The sequence below is a fragment of the Stegostoma tigrinum genome, chromosome 5, assembly GCF_030684315.1.
Source record: "Stegostoma tigrinum isolate sSteTig4 chromosome 5, sSteTig4.hap1, whole genome shotgun sequence".
Taxonomy (NCBI): Eukaryota; Metazoa; Chordata; class Chondrichthyes; order Orectolobiformes; family Stegostomatidae; genus Stegostoma; species Stegostoma tigrinum.
In genome coordinates, this window is record NC_081358.1 from 30,468,122 (window position 1) to 30,495,380 (window position 27,259).

The 27,259-nt window shown below is 41.3% G+C and overlaps 1 protein-coding gene across 3 annotated transcripts in view; it reads right to left on the reverse strand.

Annotated features, from left to right (window-relative positions):
- The window catches only part of prex2 (phosphatidylinositol-3,4,5-trisphosphate-dependent Rac exchange factor 2), a 316,787-nt gene that overhangs the window by 145,632 nt on the left and 143,896 nt on the right, over nucleotides 1-27,259 (reverse strand). For all 3 annotated transcript variants that reach the window (XM_059645886.1, XM_048529759.2, XM_059645884.1), the window contains 4 exons: nucleotides 26,913-27,030; nucleotides 17,328-17,512; nucleotides 10,190-10,351; nucleotides 3,874-4,096 (listed from right to left, as the gene is read on the reverse strand). In XM_059645886.1, coding sequence (XP_059501869.1) covers nucleotides 3,874-4,096; nucleotides 10,190-10,351; nucleotides 17,328-17,512; nucleotides 26,913-27,030 — 688 coding nt within the window. The remainder of the gene's footprint in view (nucleotides 1-3,873; nucleotides 4,097-10,189; nucleotides 10,352-17,327; nucleotides 17,513-26,912; nucleotides 27,031-27,259) is intronic.

Consider the following 27,259-nt stretch of genomic DNA (forward strand, 5'->3'; position numbering starts at 1 on the left):
CGTTTCCAGCTTTCTGTCTCCCTCGATTTTTTAACAAAGGAGTTACATTTGTTATTTGCCGATCTAATAGGACCTTCAATTGAACTTGAGAGCATTAAAACTATCATGTCTCTCACTAGCCACTTCTTTTAAGACCCTAGACGCTTAGAAGGCATCTGTCAGCTCATAGCTCCATCAATATACACAGTGCCACTTCTCTGATGGTCGTAATTTTGATTTTTGTAATTGAGTTCCTCTCTCTATTCCACTTCGTGATATTATAGTTACTTCTAGAATGATGCTTGATTCTTCTACAATAAAAGACTGACATAAAATGTCTGTTAAATTCTTCTGCCATATCCATATTACCCATTATTAATTCTCCAGACTCACACTGATTAAGGTCAATGCTCATTTTGTTAATTTTGTTTCCATGTCAGGCACATTAGCTGTCATCAGGTGAAAGAATTCTCTTTGAAAAAAGTAGTCCCATCAGGAAGGTGAATTCCAGGCATATCACTTAAGCTTAATTCTGACTCTGAGTGCCCAATAATCACCAGGATACCAGATCTGATGCTCTGATTCTCTCCAACTGATCTCACCTCAAGCTCAGTGTTCAATGTGTCAGTTGTGAATACATAGATCTGATTAGAGATATCTTTCTCAGAGATAACCAATGTGAATATTCCAGATATTAGACCTACCACAAACATACTGTGTTAACCATTCTCACATGTTGTGACATTGAAGAATTTTGTTGTGTTCCCCATTTATCTTCTTGGATTACTTAAAATGGTCTTCAGCACATACAAGAGAACCCCTACAGTGTAGAAACAGACCCTTCGGCCCAACAAGTCGACACCGACCCTTGGAGCATCCCACCCAGACCCATCCCCCTCTCACCCACCTAATCTACACATCCCTGAACACTACAGGCAATTTAGCATGGCCAATCCATCTAGCCTGCACCTCTTTGGACTGCGGGAGGAAACCGGAGCACCCGGAGGAGAGCCACGCAGACCCGGGGAGAATCTTCAAACTCCACACAGACAGTCGCCCGAGGGGGAATTGAACCCGGGTCCCTGGCACTGTGAGACAGCAGGGTCAATCACTGAGCCACCATGCCACCTACGGCAGGGTAGATAAAGATAAGTTATTTTTGCTGGTTAGGGCTTCCAGAACAATGGGGTACAGTCTGAGAATGAGGATCAGACTGTTCAGGAGAGATGTCAGGAAGTGCTTCTACACACAAGAGGATGGGAGATGTTTGGGACTCTCTTCCATAAATGGCATTGGATGCTGGATCAGTTGTTAATTATAAATCTAAGATAGATGCATTTTGTTAAGCAAAGGTAGTAAGAGATAATGTTGAAGGTGGGTATATGGAATTAGGCCACTGATCATGCATGATCTCACTGAATGGTGGAAATATCTTTTCCATGTCCACTCTATCCAGTGTTCTCAATATTCTGTGATTTCAGTCAGTTCCCTCTTCATCCTTCTAAACTCCACCGAGTATAGAGGAAGCATCATCAACCACTCCTCATATGACGTTCCCTTCATCGCTAGGATAATCCTCTGGATCCCTCCAAGGCCAGCACATCCTTCCTTAGATACAGGGTCCAAAACTGCTTGCAATAATCCAAATGCGGTCTGATCAGAGCCTTCTACAGCCTCAGGAGTACATCCTGCTCTTATAGTCTGGCCCTCTCAAAATGCTAACATTGCATTTCCCAACTGTAATTGCCTTCCTAACTGCCAACTGCACCTGCATGTTAACCTAAAGAGAATCTGGAATTTGCACTTGTTAGTTCCTTTGTGCTTCAGGTTTCTGAAGCCTTTCCCCATTTAGAGAATGGTCAACATCTCTATTTTTCCTCTTAAACTGCACAGCTTCAAATTTTTCCACATTATATTCCATATGCCCCTTCTTTGCCCACTCTCCTAGCTTGTCCAAATCCTTTGCAGTCACCCTACCTCCTCAACACTACCTGCCCCCCCACCTATCTTTGTGTCACCTGCAAACTTTGTAGCAATGTCCTCAGTTCCATTGTCCAGATTGTTAATAATAACATGAATACTCCAAGACTCAACATGCAGAACTCTACTAATCACCAGTTGCCACTATGAAAAGACCACTTTATTCCATTTTCAGCATTCTGTCAGTCATCCAATCCTCTATCCATGCCATTACCTCGGCCCTAATACCACAAGCTCCTGTCTTACTTAGCAGCATCCTGTGTGGCACTTTGTCAAAGGTCTTCCGGAAATCCAAATAGATCACATCCACTGGCTCTTCTTTGTCTAACTTGCTTGTTACCTCCTTAAAGAATTCTAACAGACTTTTCAGATGTGACATGCCCTTGACAAAGCTCTTCTGACTGAGCCCTATTTTAACAGCAGTTCCAAATACTCCGCGATCTCATCCTTAATCATGGATTCCAAAATTTTACCAACGACTGAAGCCAAGTTAATCGACCTATAATTTCCCATCTTCTGCCTCTCTCCCTTCTTAAAAACAATTGCTTTTTTAGTCCTTTGGGACCTTCCCTGACTCCATTGATTCTCAAAGGTTTGCCACTAAATGACTCTATAATATCCTCTGCTATCATGTTCAGAATCGAGGAGTGTAGTCCATCTAATCAGTGATTTATCCATCTTTAGACCCTTCAGCTTCCCCAGCTCCTTCTCCTTATGATAGCCACTACACTCACCTCTGCCTCCCTGACTCTCCTGAAGTTCTGGTATGCTGCTAGTGTTTTTAACTGTAAGAGTGGTGTAAAGTACTTATTCAATTCCTCTGCTGTTTTCTGTTCCCCATTACTATTTCTTCAGTCTCTTTTTCCAGTGGTCCAAAGTCCACCCTTGTTTCTCTCTTACCTTTTTATAAATCTAAAAAAAGTTCTTACCATATTCTTTTATGTTACTAGTTTTTTTACCTTTATATCTAATCTTCTCCTTCTTTATTTTCTTTTTGTAGCTGTCCTCTGCTGGTTTTTAAAGGCTTCCCACTAATCTTCATCAATTGTCCGTTTCTTTCATATTTCTTTTTTTTTATTCATTCACAGGATGAGGGCAACATTTATTTCCCATCCCTAATTGCCCAAGGGCACTTAAGAATCAGCCACAATGCTGTGGGTCTGGAGTCACCTGCAGGCCAGACCAGGTAAGGATAGCAGTCTCCCTCCCTAAAGGACATCAGTGAACCAGATGGATTTTTCCAACAATCAACAATGGATTCAAAGTCATCATTAGATTCTTAATTCCAGATATTTATTGAATTGAAATTCCACCATCTGAATTTCTGCTGTTTCTTGAATTACCTCCAGAAACTTCTGCCATTACTGCTCCACCATCTTTCCTGCTCTCCTTCCAATCAACCCCGGCCAGTTCCTACCTCATGTCTTTATTGGTATAAATTAGTGATTCCTGGTCACAGTTACTGAGACTAGCTTTCAATTCCAAATTTAATTAATTGAATTCAAACTCCCCCACATATTGTGATGAGATTTGAATTTACATCTATGGAACAATAGCCTGGGAGTGCTCAATTAGAAGCCTAGAAACACACTGCCACTAGTTTCCCTATCGAAAGGAATGAAGAACACAGGCATCAATCCCGCTGACTCTCACATGAAAAGCAAGAGCTCTACCAGTTCAGATAATTTTCCTCACCAGATGAATTTAACTTGTTAGCCATTATCTTTGATGCTGTTACAATTGACATTATCATCATGCAAGAATATTGGATGTGAGATATGTAAAATATGCCTTCTCTCATTTGGTGAGTAAATCATTTTGTACCTTGCACATCGCCTACTTTTGAATTCACCCATTCAAACTTCCATTATTTATTTCAGCAAAGTCAATGAAAGACAAAATCAGAGGTCATACCACAGTTTAACTTTTGGGGGTTAACATCAGTGCTGGGCTGTCTCCTACTGTCCAGCTGTACACCAAATGCACTACCCAGCGATGCAACATTTTTAGGATACGACACTTCCATCACATTGAAATGGCAATTGGTCGGGCAGAAGTCACTGCTATGCAATGGAGAAATCTTGGACTTGGCTTGCTTGAAGGTTGGCCAGGCTCGGTTTTTCAGAACTCGTGAAAACTAAACCGAAAATATGGTCAAAGTCACAAATCATACTGACTGATATGAAAGCACTAATGTCAATCCCAGTACAGTTAACAACAGTAAAGACAAAAGAATGATGACTGGATTGAAGACTCCCAACTCAATGACTCCCCTGTGCAGGGACCGTCTTCATCATTTCTATGACACTGACATACAAAGACTTTGACCTGGACATCAAAGATATTCCTTTCCCCGGTTCCTTTTCCATGCTTGCTGTTGCTGACAGATGCTCTTGAAAAAATGTATCCTTCATATAAGTGTTTCCTCCAAGTCAGTTTCTTCTAAATGAGCATCTCCCATACATTGACATCTATGTTGCATTTCTTGATGGAGGCCCAGAGGGAGCCTTTGAAACCCCTGTATTTTCTGATTTGCTATATCTCTTCCTCAACACAAAAGGCTGATTAATTTGTCAATTAACAACACATTTACCATTCCGAACTACTCAGACGTCATTCTATACTCAGCAGGGTTTACTTGCATTTTCTTGCGATAATCTGTGTTCATTCAGCTGTTATCTTTGATGCTGCTGCATGATTAATCATGATCTACTAAAATCAGTGATCCTTCACTGAAATCTCATTGCACTCAAATCACATTAATTGCAAATATTTATTTGCCTTGAAAACAGTCAGCAGCATTCAATTAAGATAATTAGAAATCAACTGACATGGAATTAAGCTGAAACAAAAAACACTAGAACAATTCCGCAGTATCGACATGATTAAGCATTAAACTAACTAGAGTCAACAGAGGTCTCAGCTATTTTCCCAACTGCATGCATGTTTCACAAATCATTCACAACAGTGATCATGAATGAATTGTTAGTATTAACAGTATCAATTAAAGGTGATTAAAAACTTCCCTCTAATCTTCACCACATTGCATGTTTTTTCATTTATGCTGTCCCTGACTTCCTTTGTCTGCCATGGTTGCCTCATTCTTGTCTTAGTATATTTCTTCCTCCTTGGGATGAATTTCTGCTGTGTCTCCCGAATTACCCCGAGAAATTCCTGCCACCCTCCCCTTCTGATCAACTCTGGCCAGTCTCTCCCTCATGTCTTTGTAGGTTTAAATTGGTAATTCCTGGTCACCATTACTAAAACTAGTTATCCATCCCAGATTTAATTAACGGAATTCAAACTCTCCAACATGTTGTGACAAGATTTGAAGTTAACCTCCAGAGCATCAGTCTGGGGCTGCTGGATTACAAGTACAAAGCTATAACCTATCTGCCATTACTTTCTCCATCAGGATGCAGCTTTGATCCCACTACTTCTGATGTGAAAAGCAACTGCCACTTCTCTAATACTTCATAATGCAACACAATACACTTACTGTAATGATACATTATTATCGACCTGCCCATCCCTCCATAGCTGCTCCCTGAATCCTCATTGTCCCATCCCCTTCTCAGTTCCCCACATTTTGCATTCTCCCTGCTCCTCTTGTCTCCCTATCTTCTTCCTGTGACTCTGCTCTCTCCCCTCTCACTGTCTCCCATTTCAACTTTCCTCTCTTTATACCACCCATCTCCTCATTCCTGCACCAGTCATAACTGGAAGCTATGCTGGGAGTTTATTCTAGTCTAGTCTAGTCTGTTCTGAGAACCATGGGGATGGATGACAAGGGAAGGAAGAGGGATGCTAAGTGGGTTTGGGAAGTCATCAGGGCACAAGGAATGGGATGGCACAGGGAGACAGGTAATAGGTTGCAGATGGGGGTGTATGCAGATGCATTACCTAGCTCTCCCCCTGTGGCAACATCCCAAGTTTTGGGAATGAAGGCTCAGGTACATAGAACATAGAACATAGAACATAGAACATTACAGCACAGTACAGGCCCTTCGGCCCTCGATGTTGTGCCGACCTGTCATACTGATCTGAAGCCCATTTAACCTACACTATTCCATGTACGTCCATATGCTTGTTCAATAACGACTTAAATTTACCTAAAGTTGGTGAATCTACTACCGTTGCAGGCAAAGCCTTCCATTCCCTTACTACTCTCTGAGTAAAGAAACTACCTCTGACATCTGTCCTACATCTTTCACCCCTCAATTTAAAGCTATGCCCCCTCGTGCTCGCCGTCACCATTCTAGGAAAAAGGCTCTCCCTATCCACCCTATCTAACCCTCTGATTATTTTATATGTTTCAATTAAGTCACCTCTCAACCTTCTTCTCTCTAATGAAAACAGCCTCAAGTCCCTCAGCCTTTCCTCGTAAGATCTTCCCTCCATACCAGTCAACATCCTAGTAAATCTCCTCTGCACCCTTTCCAAAGCTTCCACATCCTTCTTATAATGCAGTGACCAGAACTGCACACAATACTCCAAGTGCGGCCGCACCAGAGTTTTGTACAGCTGCAGCATAACCTCTTGGTTCCGGAACTCGATCCCTCTATTAATAAAAGCTAAAACACTGTCTGCCTTCTTAACAGCCCTGTCAACCTGGGTGGCAGCTTTCAAGGATCTGTGTAAATGGACACCGAGATCTCTCTGCTCATCTACACTACTAAGAATCTTACCATTAGCCCTGTACAGGGGAAGAGCTGGGGCTTATAGGGAATTGTTCCATTTTGTATTGTCTGGACTCACAGCAGAGAAAGTGGGCTTTGTAAAAAATTGCAAATTGTAAACCACGATGCTGTCAACTTAGGCCACATGCCTGCTGAAACAGTCTCCCATCAAAAACCTTTTATTCACAACATGTTTTTAACCTTTCTCTTATCTTGCCCCTTTAGGTGAAGCCTTCACCGGGATAACCTGCTTCTTTGGACAATATCACAGACTGGGCATCACAGTAGGACTGCACTCTGGGCAATCCTGGTGACCCTGTTGAGTTCCCTCTGATTGTGAATGGTCAGCTGCGGATGGCAGGTGGGATTTATGTGATAACAAAGTGTGGAGTGGGATGAACACAGCAGGCCAAGCAGCATCTCAGGAGCACAAAAGCTGATGTTTCAGGCCTAGACCCTTCATCAGAAGTCTTCTTTGTCATCCAGGTCACATTGCATGCTTGATCCCCAACTCCAGTGCCTCAGCAGTCAATACTGAAGAATAGTGGCCAGAGTAGCTGGGATTTGCTGGGAAGACCCCTGCATGTTTTCATCCAGCAACAGTGAGGTACCGGCAATGTCGTTGCAAGTCAGGATGGGGTGTGGCTTGGAAGGGAACTTGCAAAGGCTGCTTCTACATTATCTTCCAGGTGGTAGAGATCACCTGAAGACCAAACCCAGAATGTTAACCCCGCTTTCTCTCCACTGATGCCGCCAGGAGTTTCTCCAGCAATTTTGGTTTCTATTTATGATGGAAATCATGGGTTTGGCAGATGTCAGTGAAGGAACCTTGTGAGTTGGTGAGTTTCCAGCTTTAATTTTAAATGGTATAGTTTTGAATGTATTTTAACTGTATTCTTATTAATCCCAATGTTACTTTATTTACAAAATTGCTGGAGAAACTCTGAAGGTCTGGCAGCATCTGTGGAGAGAAAGCAGCGTTAACATTGTGGGTCCGGTGACTGTTCTTCAAACCTACTAGTAGCTCGTCAAAGGTGGTATATTTGCTGAAGATGGGAGCTGGGGTGGGGAAGGAGTAAGCGTATCGAGACATAGGCCAGCAACAGAGGAATGTAGTCAGGAGGACAAAAGGTTGGATAATGGTAAGCGAGGGAGAAAGACAAGCTGATAATGGGAAACATGAATAGGTAAAAATAGATTGGCTGTGCTATTTTCACTGACTTCAGGTCCCCATTATCAGCTTGATTATATCTGGCTTGATTTGGCTCATTGTAGTCACGTGTACTTAAGGACAGCAAAAAGTTTTGTTTTGTAAACAGTACAGGCAGATCACAGCAAACAAGGAATCACAGATCATAGGGTGCTTAGACAGAGTGAGGCGTTCAAGGTTACAGCTGCACAGGAGGTGCACAGACGAAGATCCGATTGCAGAGGACGGAGCTGAGACCGAGGCCTCGCAGTTTTGAGATCAATCTGGAGGGGACTATGGTGTTGAAAGTGGAGCTGTAGACAATGAGAAGGAGCCTGATGTGGATGTCCTTGTTATCCAGGCGTTCCAAGGATGAGTACAGGGCTAGGGAAATGGCGTTGGCTGTGGATCTGTTACATCGGCAGGTGAATTACAGAGGATCAGGGTAGGCTGGGAGACTAGAGCTGACGTAGGCCATGACCAGCCTCTCAAAGAACTTCACAGTTATAGGGGTCAGAGCAACTGGGTGTTAAGTCATTAAGGCATGTTCCCTGAGCTTTCTTTGGCACAGGGTTGATGGTGGTCTTTTGGAAGTAAGTGGGGGGCTTCAAATTACAGATGGGAGATATTGAAGATGTCAGTGAATACCTCCACCAGCTGGTCTGTACAGGATCTCAGTGCATGGCCAGGCACTCCATCTTGGCCCATTGCTTTCCTCAGGTTTACTCTCAGGGACACGGTTATGATGTCTGCAGTGGCTTTTCTTTCTCCCTAGCTTCCCATCAACCATCCTTTGTCTGCTTAGCTAACTTTCTCTCTTGGGCTTCTGTCTCCACCAATTCACTCACTCCTTCTCCAACCGCACTTCCATCTTCAGCCTATATACTACCTTTTCCTAGTTCATAACACTTCTGAAGAAGGGTCACTGGACTCAAAATCCTGACTTCTTCTCTCTCCACAGCTGCTGCCAGACCTGCGATTTGTCTCAAATTTCCAGCATCTGCAGTTCTTTGATTTTATTTTAGGATTTACTGACATGGACCTTTTGGCTTGTCAGGCCCAGCTACTCCCTAATCTTCATTCTGCAAGTACTTTCACTTAAAAGAGGCACATTGTGACTGGACCTTCTTACAACATATGTGACTAGCTGTTAAGAGCTACAGCTTACAATAACTGGTAAGGGGGATTAAACTAGCTTTCTTCAGGTTTGAGAGGACTTTTTTTTAGTGTAGGAAAAAGGACAGCTCCTTCCTTTTTGACGGTTTGATGGCTTCGTTCCAAGCATTTCCACCCACAAGCTTTTCAGCGACCTGGGAGCCAATCATATACTTGAGGGCAGGCAGAAAACAGTTGTCTTTGACAATGGGTCACCATTCTCCAGCAACTTGTTGCCAGGCAAATCTCCATTCATATTCACAGCCTGGTTCCAGCTCATCTGCACTCTCCTCCCCAGAGTTTGAACAAACAGTAGTATAAGGAGTATAATCAATGTCAGGTGACATGTTTTTAAACAGTGCAGCTATTTTTTCCATAATCCTTAGTTCAAAAGAGGCCTTTTTGCTTTTCGGTTCGAAGTCAAGAATAAAGAATAATATAAAGATATGATCTGTAACAAAATTTTCTGGTAGACTGCTGCTCACTTGCTGTTATTTTTCATAAAAATTCTGGGCCATCATATAGAGACAGGCTAATCAGAGTTAACTACACCGCATTTTAAGCATGGCTGCTTAATAACAAACATATTGAAGGATATTCTTACACACTTACTTCAAATTTTATTTACTTTGGTTGAAGTCAGATGGCCTCAATCAATGAAAAGATCAAAATTGGCATCTTACAATCTCTATTTAGTTCAATAACAACTAGGCAATTGGACATTTATAGAGAACGTGACTGAAGGAAGAACTGATGTGAACATCAGTTCTTAATTCTTAATTCAATTCTTAGAAGGCAACCTTATCCACATTTTACATAACCACTCACATATGAGCAGACATATGTTAGCACTGAGATTTAGAATGAGACAATGATTGTACCTGCATTAGGATTCACAAAATAGCAGAAGTTCCCCATTGTTACAAAATAATATGAATTGGTAGAATCATCTAAGATCAGTAAATTTTAATCAGAGGTCAAGCGACAGTAGGTTATAGCTCCAAAATCTTGTGATTTCAAATAAACCTGTTGGACCAGAACCTGGTGTTGTTTGATTTCTGACAGTGACCACCCTAGCCCAGCACGTCCACAACACTGTAAATGTTAGCCATCATTAAATGGTGTTGTGTTTTCATTAAGTTTTCCAGGAAATATCCGTACTTATGTAGATGGAAGCTAGCTCCTCAAAGTCTCAGTAACTGCTTACCTTCTTGTAGTTTGTGATCCTTCGGTTAATTTGCTCAAGCTTCTCACTGCGCATAACGCTGAATCTAGAATGCAGTTCTGGAGATGTCACTTCATCTAAGCAGCTTAATCTGCTGCAGTATTCTACAAACAACTCATCATTCTCAGCGAAACATTCAAGGATCTATTAAAGAAATAGTTGATTGTAAATTGTCATTTGGAGCACATTCCAAACTGAGGAATGAAGGAAGAGGGAAGACATAGAACATAGAACATAGAACAGTACAGCACAGAACAGGCCCTTCAGCCCACAATGTTGTGCCGACCATTGATCCTCATCTAACAAAATTATATGCAACATGCTAAACCCTTGAGATATAAGAGCAGAATGTTTCCAAAGATTCTCAGTAAGTGAGCTTTCATTATGCAACCAGTCAGTACAGTAAGAAGAAGCCACGTCAGTGCACCCACATATTCCTAGCATTGGTGCAGAGGGGAAGAGGTGCTAATTACTTACTTTTTTGCCTCATTGTTTGGAAAGTTTTTTCATTCATTTGTGGAACATGGGCATTGCTGGCTGGCCAGTATTTGTTGTCCTTGCCTAGCTGCCCCTGGCAGGTTTGGGCATTTTAGAGCGCATTTTAAGCTTTAAGCTTCATGTTTATTGGATTAATCAAATTGGAAAGGGTAGTTATGAGAATTAATTCACAGAGTGTATTTGATGTAGATTCCTAAAGTAGTATGTCATGAAGTCTACCAGGGATCAGGCTATCTTGAATATGATAGTGGGTAACAAGGCAGGTTTAATAAATGACTTCAGAGTAAAAGATTCTCCAGGAAGTAACGATCATAATTTGACTTTTTTCACTGAAGTGTAAGAGGTTGAGAGGTGACCTGATAGAAGTTTATAAAATAATGAGGAGTATAGAGTTAATAGTAATTGTCTTTTCACTAGGGTGGGGATTTCTAGACTAGGCACATTTTTAAGGTGAGGAGGGATTTAAAAAAAGACATCCAGGCAAATGTTTTACACAGAATGATTTGCATGTGGAATCAGCTTGCTGGCGAGTAGTGGATGTGGGTACAATTATAAAGTTTAAAAGACATTTGGATAAGTACATTATTAGGAAAGGTTTGGAGGGATATGAGTCAAGAGCAGGCAGGTGGCATTAGTTTAATTTGGGATTATGTTTGGCATGGACTGGTTGAACCGAAGTGTGTGTTCCCATGCTGTATGACTCGAAGACAGAATTTAATATTCAGTGTGAGAGTGAGAAATTTGGGTAAGAAACAATTGTTTTTAACTTAAATAAAGGAAACCGCAACAAAATGAGGATAGAATTAGATAAAATAAACTGGGCAGACAGATTGGCAAGAATGACAGTGAGCAAGCAGTGGCAGACATTTAAGGAGGTAATTCATGACTTCCAGCAAATACACAACTTTGTAAGGAGGAAACACCATGGCCAACCAATGGAGTTCGGAAGAGTATTAACTTGAAATAAAACATTCATAAGGAGGTTAAGGTGAATGATAGCCCCAAAGACTGAAATAAATTTAGAATCAAACAAAGGAGGATTAAAAAGATAGTAAAGACTAAGAAAAGAACAATGGGAGCAAAAATGAGGAATAAAAGATGCTAACAGTTAGAGCTTCTTCAAATATATAAAAAGGAAGGGAGAGGTCAAAGCAAACATAGACTCTTTGGAAAATGAATCTGGGGAGGTATAAATGGCAGAGGAGTACAACACATATTTTGCATTAGTTTTACGGTAGAAGATACTTTGAACAATGCGTAATGTTAAAGTATTTGGGGAAAGAATTACGTTCCATCACCATCACTATTACTAAAAAAAATGATACCAACTAACAGGGCTAAAGGCAGTTACAATCCCTGATCCTGATGGCTTGCATCCTAAGATCCTAAAAGAGGTAGCTCAGAGATAATGGATGCACTGGTTATGACTTTCCAAAAATTGTTGGATTCTGAAGAAGTACCACAGGGTTGGAAAACTATGAATATGACACCCCTTTTTGAAAAGGGAGGAGGAACTTAAACTGTCAGGGAGTTGACAGTCTTTGGAACACCTTGCCGCAGACAGCTGTACATTTAAGGCTGAGATGGATAGATTCTTGGTCAGTGAGGGAACCAAGGGTTCTGGGAAAAAGGTAGGAAAGTGGACATGAGTAATGTTGGATCAGCTGAGATCCTACTGCATGGTGGAGCAGGTTCAAGGGGCTGAATGGTGTACCCCATTCCTATTTCTTATGGTCCTTTGGTGCCATAAACATAGATGAAGTATTGGTTACCTTGTGATGTAGAAGCCATTGTTAAATAAGAATGAAGAGAAAAGGAAGTTGTGACAATAGCCTGGAGGCAATGGTTTGGTATACCACTTGATCAATTCAATGACCTTCATCGCTGGTGAGCCACAAGGATCTGTGCTGGATCCACTGCCTTTTGTCATTTATATAAATGATTTGGATGTGAGCATATGAGGTGTGGTTAATAAGTTTGCAGTTGACACTAAAATTGGTAGTGTGAAGGGCAGCAAAGAAAAGTTATCTCAGAGTACAATGGGATCTTGATCAGATGGACCAATGGGCCGTGGAGTGGGAGTTGGAGTTTAATTTAGATAAGCGTGAGGTGATGCATTTTGAAAAGGCAAATCAGGGCAAGACTTATATTCTTAATAGTAAGATCCTGGGGAGTGGTGCTGAACAAAGAGACCTTCGAGTGCAGGTTCACAGTTCCTTTAAAGTGGAGTCGCAAGCAGATAGGATAGTGAAGAAGGCATTTGGTATGCCTGCTTTTATTGGTCAGTGCATGAGTAAATGAGATGGGAAGTCATGTTGCGGCCGTACAGGATATTGCGTAGGCCACTTTCAGAATACTGCATGCAATTCTGGTCTTCCTGTTATAGGAAGGCTGTTGTGAAACTTGAAAGGATTCAGAAAAGATTTCCAAGGATGTTGCCAGGATTGAGGATTTGAGCTATCGCAGAGGGCTGGATAGGCTTGGCTTATTTTCCCTGGTGCAGCAGAGGCTGAGGGGTGACCTTATAGAGGTGTATCCGGTCATGGGGGGCATGGATGGTGTAAATAGACAAGGTCTTTTTCCCAGGGCAGGGGAGTCTAAAACTAAAGATTATAGGTTTGAGGTGTGAGAGAAAGATTTAAAAGGGGCACACAGAGGCTGTTGCATGTGTGAAATGAGCTGTCAAAGGAAATAGTGGAAACCGGTACAATTACAACATTTAAAAGGTATCTGGTTGAGTAATGTGACTAGGAAAGGTTTAGAGGGATATGGGCCATATGCTGGCAAATGGAACTAGATTACGTTAGGATATCTGGTTGGCGTGGGCGAGTTGGACCAAAGGGTCTGTTGCCATGCTGCATAGCTCTATGACTCTATGGCTTTTTGAGGACTTGGAAAAGTCAGAAATGCATCATGATTTAAGTACGGGATAAAGGGGTGAATGCAGAAAAAGAATATAACGGAACATTTGTGCCAGGGCAGGAAATAATAGATAATTGTTTTCTTAAGCAAAGGTATTAATGGAAATGGATCAAAGGCAGCTGTATGTAGTTTGGCCACAGATCATCCAAAATCTCATTAAATGGTGGAACAGGCTCAAGGGCTGAATGGCCTACTTCTGTTCCTGTGTTCCTAAATGACAAAGGAAATGGTAGTTCTTGAGCAAGGTACTGCAATCAGAAATGAAATAAAAGATGTGGCTGGAGGAGGTATAAATGACAGTATTATAAACAGCTGCAATATTTTTTTAAAAAGTATAGAGACAAAACCCAAACGTGCAAAGGGAAAATACACAAGATTTGCTGCCAAGATTTTGCATCGATTTTGTTGAACTCAGTGCTGATTTTAGAATGCTCCAAAGTAGCTTATCATTGCAATAAAACAACAACACATTTTTATTGAGGTGTGAGATTCTGTGGACCATTATAAATGGCAGCTGTGAGCTAGATCTGCAAGTGCCACCCCATTTCGACAGTGGAGAAAGGGGGAGAAGTGTGATTCACAGATTAGGAAATGCCAAACTCAGCTGAATTATTTGAAATCCATTTTGAGTTGAAAGTGGAAGGTGTCTGGGAAAAAAAAGCTTAATTTTTTGATTAGTGTTTCTGGTCACTTGTTTCAAGAAAAATTCTAAAATGTTAAGTAGTTGCAAATGTTCTTTCAAATGTTTGTTTTGATTTATTGTACTTAAATATAGCAAAAAGCTTTGTCCTGTGAGCTGTATAGCAGATCATAGCAAACAAGGGCATACAATCATTGGGTGCTTAGACAGTGAAGCATACAAGGTTTCGGCGACACAGGATGTGCACAAAAGCAAGGACAACATTAGCAAAATCAACGTTATTTGAGGTTAGAGAGATCCATTCAGCAGTCTAATATCAGCAGGGAAGAAACTGTTCTTGAAGCTATTGGTGCGTGTCTTTAAGTTTGTATATCTTCCGCCTGATGGAAGAGGTTGGAATAGAGCATTACCAGAGTGGGAGGGAGCTTTGACAATGTTAGCAGCCTAGAAGTTTAGATCTCTTTTCAAATTTATTGGTCTGGGCATGGAAATCATTAGAAAAATCATTAATATTTTTCATCTTCTTTGGAGAAAAACAATCTGGCCTCTCCTTTGATGTCTAACAATCAAATGTCACAGGCTTACGTCAGGCAGACCACAAAGCAGGCAATAAGATCCTCCACATTTATTCTACATTTGAAGATGTAGTCTCAGACCATAACGTAACCTTATAAAACTTGATTGTAACAACAAATTATTTCTGGTCCAGAAATCTCTCAATTTCCCATGATTAATTTCAACACTCCCACATTATTCCCACACTTCCAGGATATTGCTTCATTTTTTACATTTTCAATTATGGAATATTTCAGTAATTCCCCAGCATATCACTACTTCTTTACATTATCTTTCAAACAGACAAATGGATGCACAGGCTTTCAGCCGAGAGTGCTTAATGAAGTTAGGTTGAAAGCCCAAACCTCCATTAGAGCAGTAAAACAGCTGAACCCCAGGGAAAACAAAAAAGAGAACAGAACAAAAAAACAATACAGCACAGGAACAGGCCCTTCAACCCTCCAAACCTGTGTTGGCACATTTTGCCCTTCCATACTAAAACTGTCTTCACTTATAGGATCCATATCCTCCTGTTCACTTCCTATTCATATATTCATCCAGGTGGTTCCTGAATGTTGCTATTGAGTTTACTTCCACCGCTTCCTTTGGCAACACATTCCAGGCACTCACCGCCTTTTGTGTGAAAAACCTGTCTTGCGCATCTCTTTTAAACTCTGCACCCCCCACACCTTGAACCTGTGGCACCAAGTAATTGGCCTCTCCACCATGGTAAAAAGCCTGATACTATCCACTTCATCGATGCCATTCACAATCTTATAAACTTCCATCAGGTCGCTCCTCAACCTCCTGTGTTCCAGTGAAAACAAACCCAGTCTGAAAAAAGGTCTAAGCCCAAAACATCAGCTTTCCTGCTCCTCGCATGCTGCTCGGCCTGCTGTGTTCATCCAGCTCCACACCTTGTTATCCCAGTCTATCCAACCTTTCTTCATAGCTAAAATTCTCCATACCAGGTAAACCTTTTCTGTACCTTCTCCAAAGCATTATTTGGTTGCAAACAAACACAGAAAGAGCAGGAAAAATGTAGTAGATCTGACAGTAGCTGTGGCGAGAAAGCAGATTTAATGTTTTGGGTCCAGTGACTCTTCAACAGAACTACTGAATTTGATTGACAGGTCTGGCTCTCTGATCTCTGCTGTCAAATATGTCATGTTTATTTACAGAAGCAAAGAGTGGTACAAGACATGAGGAAACCATTCTGCCCATCATGTCTGCACTGGCTCTGAATGAGCACTTCACTTAATAATTCCCTCAAATCTTGCTTTCTTCTGCATGCACCTCTGATAGCCATGCACGGCTGTAACTTGTGAGGCCTGAAGTCAATGCTAAGAGGGACGTGTAGACCTATGGAGAGGATGCTTGGCCAACACATCTTAGAGGGAACAATGATTAGTGCTTTCTTTTGTTATTGCTTCATGGGATGTGGGTGTCATTGGCTAGATCTCCATTTATTGTCCATCCTTAATTGCCTTGAAGATATGAGCTGCCTTTTGGAACCCTTGTGGTGTAGTGGCACCCACAGTCTCATGAGGAAGAGAGTTCCAAGATATTGACATAGCAACTGTGAAGGACTGACATATATGTCCAAGTCAGGATGCCGAGTGGCTTACAGGGGAACTTGAAATGGCGCAGTCCCCACATATCTGCTACCCATAATTTTCCAGGTGGCCGAGATTATGGTTCCGGTGGTTGAGGTTCAACTGACCTATGCTGAGTTGACACAATTTATCTCATCTACGTAAACCTGACATATTGTTAATACCTTCTGAACCAGCAGCATAGTATTAGAACATGGAAACACACCCAGCAATATCACAACACCTTGCCTTTACACTTCTCAGGATCTGGATAAGGAACTTTTGTACTCGAACAAACTTCTGTGCTTCCCAAATTATTGGTACCCCTGTGGTAATCTACCTGTACAAGCATCATAAACTCATAATACTAGACTCCTCCCAACTAAATGATGAAACCAGTCATTTAATCTGTGCATGGACATATGAATGTTCCCAGCCTTCTCCACTAACATAACTCCTTATATCTCCCCCACTATTCTTATGAAAGTTGTACCAATTATTTCAGGCATCCTATATATCCATCAATGCTGGGTACCAATCTCCAGAAGAGCAGAGAAAAGAATAGATTTGCTGCCCAACTGCACATAATATATAGCCACTGAGGGCTGTGAAGCCCATGTCATTAAGTGCCCTTGAGGCAGGGATAGATAGGTTCTTGATTAGTAAGGGGATCAAAGGTTATGGACAGAAAGCAGAAGAGTGGGGTTGAGAAACATATCAGCCATGATCAAATGCCGGAGCTGGCTTGATGGGCTGAATGGTCTAATTCTGCTCCTACATCTTATGGTCCTATAGTCCATATGCCCATTTTTCATATTAGTTGTTGACAAGCTAATTTTTCTTGAAGAAGTTTATTTGTTAGACGCACATGAATTGTTACAAATGTTTTCATTAATATTTCTAATCATACCTTTGCAGTTAGGTTGAAAAATCCCTTCGGCTCACTCATTTTTTCCAGAACATGGCACTTTGTTCCTGCTGTGCTGTCATATTCATATACAACACCATATTCCAAATGTACATTATCTACTGTTAGGCTCACATGGTCATTCTTCCCATCAATTAAAGCCATTGTATTAAACTTATCGAAGACTTCTAGAGGAAAAGCAACATTATGTCAACGCAACATCCTTTTACTTCAAGATGAAACAAAATGGAGAATCTACTTCAATTAAAACATCAATGCATATCAGTAATATTCTTTCTGGTTTTATAAGCAGTCAAATCTGCTTGTACTTTTACAATACAATTAACATGTCAGAACAACAATGTAAGTTCTGAGGAAGGGTCAGCAGACCCGAAACATTAACTCTTTTCTTCCTTCACAGATGCTGCCTGACCTGCTGAGCTTTTCTGACAACCTCTGTTCTTGATCCTGATTTACAGCATCTGCAGTTCTTTTGGTTTTGACAATTAATATGTCTCTAGATTTTTGAAACTAAAACTGAAATTGCTGGAAAATGAGCAGATCTGGCAGCAATCTTTCTTCAGAACTGATGGAAGCTAGGAAAAGGATGGATTTTACAGAGAAGATTGGGGGGGGGGAGCGGAATACAGTGGACTAATTGCTTATGATGTGGTCTCCTCTACGTAGAGGAAACAAAGTGGAGACTGGGTAACTACTGGCAGAACATCTACATTCTGTCTGCAAAAAAGATCCTGAGCTTAACACACCACCCTGTTCCCTGGCCAAAATCTCTGTCTCAGGCTTGCTGCAAGGTTTCAGCGAAGATCAGTGCAAGCTGGAAGAACAGCACCTCATTTTCCGTTTGGGAACGCTGCAGCATTCTGGACTTAATATCGAGGTCAACAATTTTAGGCGTTGATCATCTTTCCCCATGCTTTCCCCAACCCCCTACAGGCCTGGCCTCGTCATCACATGGGCTGCTACCGCACTTTTACCCATTGTCAGTGGCTCAGTGGTTAACACTGCTGCCCCACAGCACCTGGGACTTGGGTTCAATTCCACCCTCAGGTGGCTGCCTGTGTGGAGTCTGCACATTCTCCCTGTGTCTGTGTGCGTTTCCTCCGGGTGCTCCAGTTTTCTCCCACAGTCCCAAGATGTGCAGGGTAGGTGGATTGGCCATTCCCGTTTGCCCATAGTGTGCAGGGAAGTGTAGATTAGGGTGATGGGCCTGGATGGGATGCTCTGGGGGTCAGTGTGGACTTGTTGGGCCAATGGGCCTGTTTCCACACTGGAGGGATTCTATGAATAGTCCCCATTAGCAGCTATGTATTCTCCCAGACTGACCTTAAGCAACTCCTTTGTCTGTCCAACTGTTCTTCTCTCTCTTTGGGCTCCATCTCACCACATAGTGCGCTCTCCCCCTTCCCCCAGCCCATCTTCTGCATAAAAACCATCCTTTTCCAAGCTACCATTGGTTCTGAAGAAGGATCACTGGACCCAAAACATGAACTCTGATTTCTATCCATAGATGCTGCCAGAGCTGCAGATATTTTCCAGCAACTTCTTTTTTTGTTTCTGATTTCCAGCATCCGCAGCCCTTTGAGTTATTTTTTTAGCCAAAACAGAATCATGGATTTATGGCTTTATAACTGTTTTAAAGCTCAGGATAGAACAAACATTGTGGTCAAGAGACATAGTTTTATGAAAGAACGATTATTCATCCTGACTCTTTGAAGCGAAGCGATTTGGTTTGAGGCTAACTTAGTTTCTTAATTTAGTACTTAAACAGAAAGTTACTTTTCTAAGAGGTCTGTATACAGCAAAGTACTGTAATTAGTCCTGTGCATAGCTACATATTTATTGAATGTATTACATTGAATAATTTGTGTATATTTTGTTATCTCAGTTTTAACAGACCAGTTGTCTGCTGATTTTTAGACAGAATGTGCTTAGATTTTTATGTTGGAGCAACTGCACTCATTATTTTTAGTTAACTTTTTTCAGGGGTCAGTTTCAGGCCTCTGAATCTGAATGGAGCCACACATTGACAAATCATTCTTTTAGATAAGATCTATCAGTGGTTTTTTGTTCTCTCCAAAACAGCTGATGCGTCAATTAGACATTCAGGACATGACACTGCATATTCTTTTATCTCAAGCAAGCAGACATATAAATTACATAGGTGGTGTCCCATTATCTTAGTAGAAATCCATAAAGTTATCAGGGAAAAAGCAGGATAAGGAGATGATCACTTGTGTGACTGACATTATGGGGAACCAGTCAGGAAATAGCCAGAAGTGATATCACTCAGACGATCATCACTCTGAGCAAAACCTATCAGGAATTGGACACTCACCGTTCAGCCAATCCAGGACTGATCATGCGTTGTGCGTATGTTGGTAAGCCATTTAAGTTCAGACATGCCACTGACCACATGCTAGATTAGTGCCAGCAAGGGTTAACAATCATTGACTCATAGCAGACCAGTGCACAACAGAAAGAAGTGAGTTAAACCTCGGTGAATGTGACATAAAGAAAGACAATCACCAGTCAGGGGAAGTCAACATCTGGTATTCCAATATAAATCACTGGAATCACTGCCTTATTAAGTATAATTTCCGATGTACGCATTTTGTAAACTTGATTAATTCTGTGAAACTTGTTCAACAAAAAAAGGATCTTGATCCAAAACGTCAGCTTTCCTGCTCCTGTGATGCTGCTTGGGCTGCTGTGTTCATCCAGCTCTACACCTTGTTATCTCAGATTCTCCAGCATCTGCAGTTCCTACAAATCTCTGTAACAATCATATCCAGAATGATTCTGTGCTTAGTCAAACCTAGAAGGCCTTTAGACTAATTGTCTTTATTCACTTGTTATTTGTAACTAAATCTTTAGTCAATTAAAGTTAACTCAAACACTCCAGGCTGTACAATTCCTTATGTAAGGTTGGCCTCCTTGGAAATTGACCACATGCCATTTGCACATTATGCAAACTTAATGTCATCATAGGGTGCATCAAACTTGTCCTGTGGGATAATGGATACCCCAATGAGATCACTGCACACTGTTAAGCATGGAAACTCAAGAAAGGGTCTAAGGCTGCCACTTGCACTCCTGAAAAGTGCTGCATCTATCTACCATGGAAAGGTAAGGCATTTTAAAGATTTGAGCAACAAATTTGAAAATACTGCACAGTTGCCAGTATCCCATCACCGAGTCACCCTTTATTTACATGTTCACTGTACATGGGCTCTGACCAGCCAGCTCAGAGGCAGTCCCTGAAGTGAAGAGACTCCTAATTTCATGTTTTTATTTGTTAGCCAGGGCTCCCTGATAGTCCAGGTTAACAACCCTAATTAAGGGTCCCATAATCAATAAGATCCAACTAGTTCAATTCACAAGATCAAATTAGCCATTTCATGTTGGTCAACACAAATGTTATTTTCACGTAACAAGGCTCTGTCTCCAAGTGAAAAAGGCATCCTGTCTACCACACAAATGAGTAATGTGATATATCCATTTCAGTGCCAGTGTGATGCCATGTATTTAGGCGCTAGGTTTGGATGATAGGTGCATGGCATCAAACAGCATGTCCCTTCAGGATCTGGAAGCAAGAAGATTATTGATTGTACTCAACTAGCCCGTGTTTGCAATACTCACAACATGGTGTTTCACATGAGATATGATTCTGTGCACAGACATTTGCTAAACAATCCTGGCTGTACTAGAATAATATGAAGATTATTCACCAGGCTCAGTTGCAAGTGCTAATAGCTACATATATTCAAAATGTAGGATCCTATCCCTTTCAAGTAGAAAGAACATGACATGCAATGTTACCTTTTGAGATCTGGTCCTCCTCTAATTTATTTTCTGCAAATTCATTAACAGTATGAGGGAATCACTGTCAAGCTGGTCCGTCCCTAACTGCAGTTAAGAGTCAGCCACATTGCTGTGGGTCTGGAATCACATGCCGGCCAGGCTAGATTAGGAAGGCAGTTTCCTTCCCTAAAGGGCATTTACCAGATTTTTTTTTTCCTCCAACAACCTTTTCACGGTCATCATTAGACTTTCAATTCTAGATTTTTGTTGAATTCAAATTCTACCATCGACCATGGCAAGATTTGAATTCAGGTCTCCAGAACTTTACCTGGGTCTCCGGATTAACAGTCCAGCAATAATACCTCCAGGTCATTGCCTCCCATTGTCCCAGTAGTAGAGGCAAAAAAATCAGAGTCATACAGCATGGAAACAGACCCTTCAAACCAAGTAGTCCACATCAACCAAGATAACAAAGTTTGAAGCTGGATGAACACAGCAGGCCACGCAGCATCTCAGGTGCACAAAACCTGACATTTCAGGCCTAGACCCTTCAGCTTTTATGCTCCTGAGATGCTGCTTGGCCTGCTGTGTTCATCCAGCTTCACACTTTGTTATCTTGGCTTTTCCAGCATCTGTAGTTCCCAATATCTCAGTCCACACCAACCATGTTCCCAAACAAAACTAGTCCCCACCACCTGTGTTTGGTATGTATCACTCCAAGCCTTTCCTATTCATGTATTTATCCAAATGTCTTTTAAATGGTATGACCCTATCTGCATTTAACATTTCCTCTGGCAGTTCATTCCATGCACAAAACATGGTTGTGTAAAAAATTTGCCCCCATGTCCTTTTTGAAACATCCTCCTCTCACCTTAAAAGTATGTCCTCCTAGTTTTGAACTTCCCCCACGCTAGTGAAAAGCTCATTGCTATTTACCTTATCTGAGCCCTCCATGATTTATAAGCCTCTATGAGGTCACTCCTCAATCACCTACGCTCTAGTGAAAAAAGTCCCAGCCTGATGCTCCTGTTTAGATCTGTCAGCCAGGGTTCCCTGATTGGACCAAGTTAATAGCCCTAATCAGGGAACTCATATTTTATGAGATCCACCTGGCTGATCTTGTTACAATCACTATGGTATCCAATTGGCAAGCTCACCATTAATCCCAATTGATCAAACTTTACTAATTAGACTACCATGTGGAATCTTGTCAACGGCTTTACTAAAATCCATATAGATGACAATGTTTCAATGATGCAATATAATGCATGTCCCCAATACGTGTTCTAAGACAAATTCTGGCAAGAATTGTCACATGTTGTAAGTACATTTTGAAATAGGTTACAAATAAAACGCATGTTTACACTAACAGAAATTCCAATTTTATTATTTATATTCAAATGTTAGCCTTTCATTTAAAGTACACTCACATTTAACTTTTATAGTTATTTAATGGAGCAACTTTTCTATTCAGTAAAATCATTTCTTAAAACCGCACGACCCCATATATTTTCCAACAAAATGGAAAGGATCTGTCACCAGCAGGGAACTGAGAGTTGGCAGGAATATCAAAGTCCTAGTTAATCTGATAGCAGAAATTAATTATAGTTTGTTGATTTCTCTTCCTTCCCTGTAGCCAATAAGCTGTGAGACTGGCAGTGCGGTGCCCAATGCTGTGAAACATGGAAGTTTGAAGACTGGGAAGTGATTTGGATGGGAAAATGACGTTCACAGCATGGCAGCAATAAAGGACAACAGGTCATAGAGTCACAGAGGTAATCGGCAGATGCTAGGTGTTGTCAGGAAGATGTAGGCCTAGGAGGTTCTCAAAGTGGGGACACATCATCTCGAGGGAGGGGTGGTGAGCCAACAGCAGTGGGGTAGTAGTTAGCTGTGGGTTGTGTAAGGTGGAGTGAGATAATGGGAAGTCGGGGGAATGTAAGGCTTGGTGAGCCGTCTAGATATTCCATCACAGGGAGAACGAAAAATCACAGCACACACTTCCTCAAATGACGTGGAGGAGTATTCCTTAACTTTCTAGCTCCGCAACTGCTGGGAAAACAAATTCAATTTATTATCATTGTCATATACACCCAAGTACAGTGAAAAGTTTTGCTTTGTATGGTATGGGCAGATTCTAACATACAAAGACACAAAGATCGCAGGGTGACTGGACAGAGTGAGGAATACAAAATTACAACTGCAAAGAAAGTGCACCAAAACCACAAGCAACATTTTGAAATTTGAAAGGTCTAATAACAGCAGGGAAGAATGTGTTATTGAACCTTTTGGTAAGTGTATTTAAACTTCGGTACCTACTGCCTGATGGAAGAGGTTGTAAGAGATTGTAACCAGGCTGGGAGGGGTCTTTTGTGATGTTGGGTGCCTTTCTGCAGCAATAAGAGGAATAGATGAAGTCAATGGGTGGAAGGTTGGCTTGCGTGATGGACTGGCTGTGTTCACAACCATCTGTAGTTTCTTACAGTCCTGGGCAGAGCAGTTGGCATACCAAACCGTGATGCCTCCAGATAGAATGCTTGACCTGCTCCTCTTTAGCAGCTACATCTTAAAGCTGCTGCACAGTCATTAAATTGCCACTAAAATTTGAGGCAAAGAATCTGTTTACTACCACCGAATTATTTCAGATTGGATTATTCATCTGTCTTGGCTGAGCCTGAAGCAGGCAGACTGGTTCCAATAGGAAGTCACTCATGTAAAATGATATTTTCTTTTCTGTCTATAGCTGCTATCTCATCTGCTGAATACTTCCAGCATTTCTGAGTTTTATTTCAGATTTCCAAAAGCTACAGTGCTTTGCCTTTGTGAGGAGATAAGGGTTGGATTACCAATTCTTAACAATTTTATCCCCAACCTCAGTTGGCAGGGATTGGGCACTGTTTAAATTGCCCTCAGTGCCAATATATTTGAAAATTAGCTGCTATTGCTCAGTTCCTGCTTTTCACTCAAAGTTTTGGAATGAGAAACATATACTGGTTTTATTTAAAATATTATTTTCCTTCTTTTAATCTGGGACATAATCAATTAAAAATAAAATGATGATCTGTTTAATTGTGTAACTCTGACTTTGCTGGTACATTTTGATAGTTGTTGGATACCCAGGAAGTTATGATAACCTAACATCATGTACAATGAAACAATCAGTTCAACAAAGTCACGGCAAAAGTCACTGAGGATATAGCATTAGGCAGAACAATGCAGATATTCAACTGAATGCAAATACACAAATTCAATGTGTTTGTCCTTGCTTGTACATGAAATCTAAACAGAAAGTACAACATTCAAGAAAAAAGAATTATCTTTTCCTACTGGTGACAGATCTAAACAAATAGCAAAATGGTGTGAACTTCACAAAGTAGCATATTTTACTTACTGTTGACTCAATTTTAGTATCTATTAATTTATGCTGCAGTTTGAACAGGGGAAGTGAGGACAATTACAGATTTATGAATCAAAATGGTATGTTTGTGTTATGGCTCAGGGTCAATTTCTCTTACCAGGAATGCTTATGATATCAATAATGCATCACAACATGCACTGTTGTGCATGTTTAAAATCCTCTTACTCCATCTTACCACGGATCACTTGAAGAATGACACTCTAATAAAAGCTGCCTTCCATTGCATACTCATAGCTTGATATTAGACCAGACACTGTATACCAGAGGAAAGTAATGTTTGTACATAATAGTTTTAATGAATGTCTTTTGGATTCTTTAATACCATAATAACCAAACCCAAATATCTTGTGTTTTGGAAGATAACATAAGAATTGCTCATCAATTAAAACACCACATTGGAAGGGAACTCACATTAGGAACATAACACTGCGTCTGCACAATAACTTTTTTTAAGAATCCCTACAGTGTGGAAGCAGGCCATTCGGCCCACTAAGTCCACACTGACCTTCCAAACATAAATCACATCCCCTCACAATATAATATTGCATTTTCCATGACTAATCCACATCTCTAGACACTATGGCCAATCCACCTGACCCACACATCTTTGGACTGAGACAGGAAATCAGAGCACCTGTAGGAAACCCACACAGCTACAAGGAGAACGTACAAACTCTACCTGAGGATACAACTGAATCTAGGTTCCTGGTGATGTGAGGTAGCAATGTTAATCACTGAGCTACCATGTCACCCAGGCTCAAACCTGCAGGAGCCTGCGTGACAGTATGAAGTAGATTCTGAACCATGCTGTCTGGGACATCAAACTAATGATAATACTGAAAGCAATCATTCTCTATCTAAAAATTTATGTCAGTAGTTAAGCTATTAGAAGATGGCCACTATTAAGATAATTCTGTTCATCAACTGCCATACTATATAAAGATAGCAATAAACTCAAACTGCAGATGCACATACTCGTAAATCTGCATTCAGTGCAATAACAAGACACTTTGAGACCTATAACTATGAGGCTGAATTCCTTTCAGTGTTGCTCATTCATTAGCAGCATTATCTAAGGAATGGCAAACTTCACATCAATTGCCACTTGGCCCTTCCTTTTCTTTAACCATAGAAGTGAGCTCTGCATTTTTATGACAGGAGAGGCCAATTGGGTCAACCTAAATGCAGAGAGGTACACCCAATCTGTGAGGTCTCTCGAAGAGGAAGGCAAGCTCCTTTTTAGATATTAGTCAGATCGGGAACCAGGAGGGGTAGGAGGGCCAGATGAATAGAATGCCAGCTGGGGAGGGGACAAGGGCCAGAGGTGGGTACTGGGAGTGGGAGATGGGGTATCGCTCAGGGCAGACTCAGCAGCAGTAGTGGGAGCACTCTCGTTCTGGTATGGTGTTGAGCAAATTGGAGATCAGAGGTTTATGGCCTGGTGAGTGTGGGATCCAGGGATGGGGACAGGAGGTCAAAAGCAGGGAAGGGGGGGCTTCACCTCCAGGAGGGTGTCAGTGGTCCACTGGAGATATACTTAGGTGTGTGTGAGAGGTAAGTATGTGGTCATTTTAATGGTTACTCGGGAATTAGACAACATATTGAATAATCTAAAATTTCCCAAGTGCCTATATCACATAATTTCAGCAGAACCTTCTGATGTCTCCGGTTTCAGAGGACATTTTGGTGGGTTCCCAATCTGGAGGAAATGCCCAGTGGAAAATTCATTTTCCCCACAATTCCTTCCAAGAGTGTTACAATGGGGATTCCATAGGGTCCCCACGCACAACTGCCAGCCACACTGAAATAGTGATTGTCTGGCCATTGGAAATTCTGGGACGAGACCTCAGAAAGGACTAAATACAGAAAAACTGCAGATTGGCAAATTGGCTCAGTGGTTAGCACTGCTGGCCCATAGTGCTAGGGACCTGTGTTCAATTCCAGCATCGGCCAATTGTCTGTGTGGAGTTTACACGTTCCTTCTGCATCTGCATGGGTTTCCTCTGGGTGCTCTGGTTTTCTCCCACAGTCCAAAGATGTGCAGAATAGGTGGATTGGCTGTGGGAATGCAGGGATAGGGGTCAATCCGGGTGGGATGCTTTTTGTCGGATTGAATCACCTGCTTCCACTCTGTAGGGAGTCTATGAATACTGTATCTGTGAAGAATGTCATTTATTTGCACTCACATTCATTTTATTTAAAACAGAGATGAAGGATTACTTCCGCTAGAAAAACTGTGAAGACATTTGAGTTAGATTTGACATGTAACAAAAAATTCACATTGTGCGAACTAGAAGCAAGAGTGCCTTTAAAGTGTCACCCACAAATAATATCTAAATTGGACGTACCTTCACTAAATCCATCTTGTTCCTCGCTTTCCCCAGAGGGTGGAGTCTTTAAAATGGTTTTCTGCAGCTCCTCCTGGGCACTTTCTGTGTTGTTGTAAACCCATTGAACAGAGTCTTGCTAATATAACCAGAAGAGAAATAGAACATAATTGCAATTCCTTTTATCACTTTTATTCCACACTTCACGATTGATTGTTGTTGCAAGATAACACCTTTAAAAACAGAGAGGCTGAGTGAAAAAGGGGAAATCTGCATTCTTCCTTTTGCTTAACTTGTGGCAGTGTGGAAAATGTTCAGGACAAATACATTCACTTTCCATTCACTCTGTTTTTCATGTAAGAGGAAAG